Genomic DNA, 8,111 nt, shown 5'->3' with positions numbered 1-8,111 from the left:
GGGGTAGACACCCGAGGTCTGCAAACCTGCCGAGGCTAAGTAGTGTAGGCTGGAGAAGCTGGCAGAGGTCAACAGGTCGCGACCTCAGTGCTATCTTGTCGTGTCTTGTTTTTTTTAAAACGGTGAAAATGTGACTTCTTCTTAAGCTCACTCTTTGTTATGAACTGTTTTGACTCTTATTAAAAATGGAGATGGGACAAGGAAGCACTGAGGTCGCGAGGTGGGTGGGCGTGTGTGTGAGTGTATGTGAGTGTGTATGTGTGAGTGTATGTTTGTGTGTGTGAGTGTACGTATGTGTACGTGTGTGTGTGAGTGTATGTGTGTGTGTGAGTGTACGTGTGTGTGTATGTGTGAGTGTATGTGTGTATGTGTGTGTTTGTGAGTGTGTATGTGTGGGTGTATGTGTGTGAGTGCATATGTGTGTGTGTGTGTATGAGTGTGTGAGTGTATGTGTATGTGTGGGTGTATGTACGTAATGTGTTTCGTCCATTTAGAGAGTTTCTTCCTTTCCCATTTCAGAATGAGGGTGATCATGGAGGCTGAGGCCGAGGCTGAGTCTGTCAAGGTCAGTGTCTGTCTGCTTGTCTGTCGGGTTTGCTGTTTGTTTGTGTGCGTGTTTGTCCTTCCATCTTGCTCCTTCTTTCCTATCAAACATCTGCCATCCTTTTCTCCCCTCCTCGTATTTTGTGTTTGTTACTCTCTTGTAGCACCTCTAATCTTATATGACCATAATATTGTGTTGCAAGTGCCGTAAAATACTTACTAAAACTAAGAAAAACGTCTTACTCTTTCCTTCAGTGGTTGGAGGGTGCTCTTGTGTGATTTGCTCCTTCCTTCCTATAAAAAATCTCTCCTCCTTATCTCTCCTCCTTTTCTTTGTATGTTACTTTCTAAGTGGGCGGTTGACGGATGCTCCTTCTTTCCTGTCAAACATCTATTATCCTTTCTGGATCGATAACAACAACTATCGTCCTTTTCTCTCCTCCTTTTTTTTCTGTTTGTTACTCTCTTGTAACACCTATAATCTTTCAAACTTGTGTGCCTATTCATGTTGCAAGTGCTGTTAAGCTATTATAAGACCAATTTTTGTGTGTGTTGCAAGTGCCGTAAAACTAGAGTGAAAAACACAAATGCCGTAAAACTAGAGTGAAAAACACTTACTTTTCTGATCCAGAAGTGAAAAACACAAGTGCCGTAAAACTAAAGTGAAATTGATCTATTTTGTGGTGCTAGTGCTGTAAAACTTTAATAAAACTGATTGCTTTGGTGTTGCAAGTGCTGTAAAACTCTTAGTGTGGGTGGTTGACGGGTGCTCTGGTGTGGTTTGCTCCTTCTTTCCTTTCAAACATCTTATCGTCCTGATCTCTCCTCCTTCCTTTTTTGTTTGTTACTCTCTTGTAACAGCTGTAATCTTCGGCACTTGTATGACCGTATCGTGTTGCAAGTGCTGTAAAACTCTTACTAAAACACCTATCAAACATCTATCGTCCTGATCTCCCTTTCTTCTTTTTTATGTTTGTTACTCTCTTGTAACACCTCTAATCTTCGGTACTTTCATGACCTTATTGTGTTACAAGTGCCGTAAAACTCTTACTAAAACTAAAACTCGTAGTTACTTAAAATAACCATCAAACGTGTGTACGTGTCCCCAGGTGAAGGGAGAGGCTGAGGCGTACGCCATCGAGGCCCGCGCCAACGCCGAGGCTGAGCAGATGGCCAAGAAGGCTGACGCATGGAAGGACTACCAGGACGCCGCCATGATCGACATGGTGCTGGAGACTCTGCCCAAGGTCAGGGACACGCGCCGGCTATAAATTACACTTTAAAACAATTTTGGTTTACAATGGCAAATATACGTACGTGGGTGGTTGGCGGGTGCTCTGGTGTGGTTTGCGTCTTCTTTCCTATCAAACATCTATCGTCCCGATTTCCCCTTCTTCTTATTTATGTTTGTTACTCTCTTGTAACACCTTTAATCTTCTGGCGCTCATTTTACCTTATGCAGTTGCGAGTGCCGTAAAACCTCTACTAAAACGAAACTAAAAACATTCATACGTACATGATACATACGTACAGACAGATAGACAGACAGAACAATTTACATTCATGCCATTTCCAGTGACCACTGTGCAGCGCCCTGTATTTTGAGCTAGAGTTGTCGTGTCTTGCTCAAGGACACACTCCCAGTGACCACCCATCTGATCCGCGTGTCACCGACACACAGACACACACACACTCACACACACTCTCACACACACACACACACACACACACACACACACACACACACACACACACACACACAAACACACTCACACACTCACATACACACAAACACACACACATCCCAGTGACCACCCATCTGATCCGTGTGTCACCCACACTTGCTTGACATTATTTAAATCTGAACTTGAACTCGCTGCTCACCTTGCCACTGGCGGGGGCTCTGGTGTTGTTTGTTTACGCCTTCTTTCCTGTCAGACAACTCCTCCCCCCCCCCCCCCCCCCCCTCCCCCCGGGCAGTGCCACTGACTGAAGTGTCTTTAGGCCATTCCCAAAGGGGGGACATTTCTCTTTCAAGCACAGTAGAATTGTAAATGGGCTGACTCATGTCACGCTCATAACTGTGCCTGATTTACAACAGGGATCTGCTGCTTTTTCTTTCCTGATCCTTGCTATTGTCATTTTCCTCTATTTCTTTTGTATGTTTGTCACTCTCTTGTGACCTGCTATTTCTGGGGCGCCTTGATAGTCGAAGCAGACCTTGTGCTGTTGAAGCTAGAGAGGTGAGCAGAGTAAGTCTGATTCCCTGTAAAGACTCCTCTGTTGACACCCACCCCTTGGCGCTCATATGACTTTATACAGTTGCGAGCGCCGTAAAACCCTCTACTATAGAAAAAAAAATGTCAGACAACATATTATGAAGAGCACCTGGGGAAAAACGGACGTAATCACAAACTTGAAAATCGCGAGGGTTTCAATTTTGAACACTTGTTGACTCGTAACTGTATTTCTGTTCGACTGTTGGTTGATTATTATTGTAAGATTTCCCATTCTACAAACATAACAATAAACCACCAATCAAAAAAAAATGAAGTTATGAGTCCACAAGCTTTCTCTCCCTACCAGAACATTTTTTCCTCTCTGCAACCCAGCGATTCTGGTAGCCACTCTCTCATAATGATGGTAATCAGAAAAGAAATGCCCAGGCAGGAAAATCGGATTTTCTTTAAGGTATCACCAACGCCGTGGGGCAGCATGAAGATCTACTGACCACAGTGAAGAAATGAAAATTAAAATGGTATGGGCATGTCACAAGATCCACAGGACTTGCCAAAACAATCCTGCAAGGAACCGTACAAGGAAAGAGAAAGAGAGGAAGGCAGAGAAGGAGATGGGAGGACAACATTACAGAGGGGACAGGAAAGACGATGGGTGACAATCTGAGGAAAGCAGAGGACAAAAATAGATGGCGAGAGCTGGTTGTCAGATGCAGTGGTGCCCCCAGGGCTGCCCAAACCATGGGATAGAAGAAGAAAAAGAAAGAAAAATAATTGGATGACCGGAAAACAGTGGTTTATTATTATTGTTATTATTATAGTTATTATTATTAATATCATCATTATTATTATAGTTATAGTTTAAAACTACTATTATTATAATTATTATTTCTATGGCCCTTCCCCCAGGTTGCGGCTGAGATCTCGGCTCCTCTGACCAACGTCAAGAAGGTGACCATGGTGTCCAGCGGCAAGGGAGACGTGGGTGCCCTCAAACTGACCAATGAGGTGATGGGCATCATGGAGAAGCTGCCCAGCGTGGTGGAGAACTTGACCGGCATCGACATCGCTAAGGTCAGTGGGAGAGAGAGGATGGGTCTTCTTTCCTGTCAAATATCTATCGTCTTTATCTCTACTCTTCTTATTTTGTGTTTGTTGCTCACCTGTAGTTCCTCTAATTTCTTTGTGTTTGTTGCTCACCTGTAGCTCCTCTAATTTCTTTGTGTTTGTTGCTCACCTGTAGCTCCTCTAATTTCTTTGTGTTTGTTGCTCACCTGTAGCTCCTCTAATTTCTTTGTGTTTGTTGCTCACCTGTAGCTCCTCTAGTTTCTTTGTGTTTGTTGCTCACCTGTAGCTCCTCTAATTTCTTTGTGTTTGTTGCTCACCTGTAGTTCCTCTAGTTTCTTTGTGTTTGTTGCTCACCTGTAGCTCCTCTAATATCTTTGTGTTTGTTGCTCACCTGTAGCTCCTCTAGTTTCAACCTATATGACTTTGTTTTGTTGCAAGTGCCGTAAAACTCTTTTACTAAAACTAAAACTGTAACACCTTTTCCCGGCACTAAATGACCATTTTTGTGTCAATGTACTTCTCCTTGCTCTAACAGTCAAGGCATGTGGTCAACAACAAAGCCCTCTCTCCATCACAGCGAATTTCTGGGAACATTCTGTGCACTTTCTGTCAATCTCTGTCACATTTTTTACTTTTTTTGGTCGTGTGTCCTTATTTGGTGCCGATATTTGTAAGTTATGTTTAAAAAATGCCAACGCAGTACAAATTGTTGTGCTTCCAACCCCCCCCTCCCCCCCCCAAAAAAAAACCCAACAGAAAAAGGAAAATTGTTTGGTCTGTGATAATGATGATGATGAATCACATTCTTGGTTTATTGTTCCCCCCAACAGTCCATGAAGACGGCCTCAAGAGCAAAATAAGAAGCAACAGATTGTTCTGGGAGCGTGCTGCTTTGACGAACGGATGGTGGACAACGTCATCCCTCGTGGACACAAGATTTCCACACACACAAACCAAAAATGTCAGTCAGGAATGCACCCAGCATATATTTCCCCTCATGGACCCAACATTTGTCACCTCGTCATATTTGCTCTCGTGGACAAGCTAGCACAAAGAATCTCGCAGACTTTTGGCAGGGATAGTATCCGGACAAGAAGCTTTGATGTAGATGTATAAAATTACCGTTGCAGATTTTTCGCTCCGTTACAAACTGGAGAACGTGCTTGGATGAATGTAGATACCTATAACATTTCCGATTTTCCTACACAAATGTCCATGATATTTATTTCCTATAGAAAGAATATTTTGCTTGAATAGCCACGATAAAGGAACAAGGATTTTTTGCTAATGTGACCTTGATAAATTTTTGGTGTATTCATATTGTACATAACATTCTAGCATGCTTTGTGTAAATATAACACTGAGTTATTCGCGCATACCGTTTCAGTTTTGTATGCTGATTCCCTCCCTTAGTTGCTCAAAATTTACCTCTGTCGAAAGAAACAGTAGCTAAGAACTGAGAAATGTCGAAACTTATTATTTTTTTTACAAGTGTTGTGTCATATATTTATTTGGAGGCTGTTATTGTTTATTTTAGCCACACAGAAGTGAAAGTTTCCTTTGACCATTCAGAGTCGCCCCCATAAATCGTTTTATTCCTAGCCATTACTTTCCTTTGTGAGTTTGAGATAGGGCTGTTTGTTCGTTTTGCCAACAACAGACGGCTACGATATTAACTAGCTCAGGTATTGGAACTTTTAGTTGCAGGGGAACTGAGATGGTTGAGAAAGCCTCAGATATTCTGTCTGTTGACGACGACAACCCCCCCCCCCCCGACATTGGTTCAACCCACTGGGCTCAAGATGTTCCTTTCTCCAAGCGTCATTTCGTTCTTGTCAACGTCATTTCTCTTAGCGTGACAGACATTTGTGTGGCATCCTGGTGGAATAGGACGCTCGGCTAAACAATACAATGGTAGATACCAATATTTTTCCCCGCTGTTGGATAATTTTTATCCTGAAAATTGTTTTAAAAATTGGCGTAACTCCCTTTATGTTCATCTTTAAGAAAACATTTCTGTATGGATTTTAGTGAAAAGCCACCGCTCAAGCTTTGGAAATGACCAGACTTTGCAGCCATTTTCTCACTAGTTTTACCCCGGAGAAAAGGCGACTCCCCAGCTTGCTCAATCACATAAATCGTGACTTCTGTTCAAAATCGTCAAAAACAAGGCCAATGAATTATAAGCTTTTGGACGCTAACAATACCTTCCTATGTCCCCCAAAATTGCCGAGCGCCCGATTTCACCGCGTCGTGACAGACATTTTGTTTCCAGGCAGCTCAATGCTCACCAGGTCAAAGGGCACACAAGAGCCTGTGAGCAAGCAGCATTCATTTATTTCTGCCGGGTTCCACCCTCATAGTTTTGACACTTTGTCGTTGTTCCAGCTATTGAAAGGCTTTCCTTACACAAGTACTAACAGGATTGTTCAAAGTGCTGCTTTATTGGCCTTAAAGACTTGTTCAAAAAGTGAATTATTTTAAGTGGTCGTGTTGTAGAGACGGAGGGAGGACAGTTGTTGTTGTTGTACATTTCAGTTTGCTTTCGTTGTTTGACGACGCAGTCAGCAGAGGAAATGTCGGCACGTGTCACGCGTTGTGTTATTGTGTCGGTCGTCACTCGCGAGGGAATCCTCCGCGTCCGCTGTTGTGATTTTTGTTTGTTTGTTGGTTGGTTGGTTGGTAGAAACCGTGATGTTATCTCGTGATCTGGCTGTAGAATTTTGTTGTGAACTCACCAAGTTGAAGTGCTCAGTTATATTATTGTGGATTGTTTTGTTTTTTTGTTGTTGTTTTTTGTGCCAGTTGGTTCTTTGTTGTTGTTGCTTCTGACCATGATGCAACGATGTTTTGTTGTTGTTGCTTCTGACCATGATGCAACGATGTTTTGTTGAAAAGCTCATTTTATGTCCCTCATGCAATGTCCACGCATTGACCTCTTTACATTCTAATTCTAGATGAGCACGGGGGACAGCGCAGAGTCACGCAGTCGCTCGTACATTTATCTGTTCTTTCCATCCGTCGGTTTTCTTTTTTCTTCTCTCCCCCCCTCCTTTCAGTCCGTGTCTCCCTCCTTTAGTCTTATGTTTCTAACGCAATATTGTCTCTGTGTTCTCCATGTGCGTCTGGGTCTGCGTGTCTCGTTCTGTTTTTTCTTAAAACTTTTTTGTTTTCTCACTGGCAGAGGGGGAACTACCGGGGTCGTCTTCCTAGCCAAACAAAAGTTGTTTTCCCTTCAGGCGGCATGAGTGGGCGGAAATTGGCACAGAAATTTTAGACGTGTCAGTCAAATAATACATGCCACTTCTTCTCCCTGTGTGAAGGAAGTAAGCTCAGACTGATCTATCGATCTTACCGTATTCAGTTGCGAGCGCCGTAAAACCCTCTACTATAAGAAAAAATAAAAAATTCCATCAAGTCCAAAGAAATGGAGATGTGTTGTTTGATGTCTTGTGGCGTAATGAGCATTCTCCTGGGTGCGGTTAGGAAAACGATCCCGTCCTGTTTTATATAACACACACGCAGCAACTTACTTAAGTCTTGCCTTGTATTCTATCGCATGCTTTTTATCATTTGTAATATTTTAATTAAAAAAAAAATTTTTTTTGCATAATAAATCTGCCATGTCATAGTCTCTCTTTGTACACTTGTGTTTTCGTGTCGGTGGAAAGATGTCTGTTTTCATATTTGGAAATCTGTATTGGAAATCTGTTTTTGTATTAATGTTAGTGTAAGGAAATCAAAATGTATTTGGTGCAATTGAGACGAAAGGTCTCGCTATCTTTTCCTAGACTTTTAGATGTGTGCGTGTAAATATTCGCGTCTTTAGTATAGCATCCCTGTTTGTGTACTGGGCTCTCCATCCCACCCCCCCCCTCTCTCTGTTTCTCCCCCTCTCTCTCTGTCTCTCTGTCTCTCCCCATGGCCCCCCTTCCCCCCCCCCCCCTCTTTTTATTTGTATTGTCGGTAACCATAAACAGCTAGCTCAGTTCTAGGCCAACATTGGCAGACCCTCCAATCAGAACCAGGCCAGTGGTTGTGCAGACTTTGCCAGCTCTTTTCCCAAATCTCCAAGGACTGTCCGGAGTTTAGTCACTATATAGGGTTTGAGGATTTGAGAACCTTATCACAACGTGCGCATGGCGTCGGTAGCCTAGTAGTTAGGCTACCGGACTCGTAATCGTGAGATTGCGGGTTCGGGGGTTCGAGCCTCAGCTCGGTCCGACGTTGTGTCCTTTGGAAAGGCACTTTACACGAACTTCC

The 8,111-nt window shown here is 43.0% G+C and overlaps 1 protein-coding gene across 2 annotated transcripts in view; it reads left to right on the top strand.

Annotated features, from left to right (window-relative positions):
* Positions 1 to 7,482, top strand: part of LOC101857452 (flotillin-1) — a gene marked incomplete in the record, with an annotated part of 39,567 nt that extends 32,085 nt beyond the window's left edge. For both annotated transcript variants that reach the window (XM_013089786.2, XM_035973177.1), the window contains 4 exon segments: positions 520 to 565; positions 1,653 to 1,790; positions 3,690 to 3,854; positions 4,679 to 7,482. In XM_013089786.2, coding sequence (XP_012945240.1) covers positions 520 to 565; positions 1,653 to 1,790; positions 3,690 to 3,854; positions 4,679 to 4,708 — 379 coding nt within the window.
* Between the last annotated feature and the right edge of the window lie 629 nt (positions 7,483 to 8,111).

Source organism: Aplysia californica, unplaced genomic scaffold, assembly GCF_000002075.1.
Source record: "Aplysia californica isolate F4 #8 unplaced genomic scaffold, AplCal3.0 scaffold01045, whole genome shotgun sequence".
Lineage (NCBI taxonomy): Eukaryota > Metazoa > Mollusca > Gastropoda > Aplysiida > Aplysiidae > Aplysia > Aplysia californica.
The sequence above is the reverse complement of the archived record's forward strand: the minus strand, read 5'-3'. Positions and strand labels throughout refer to the sequence as shown.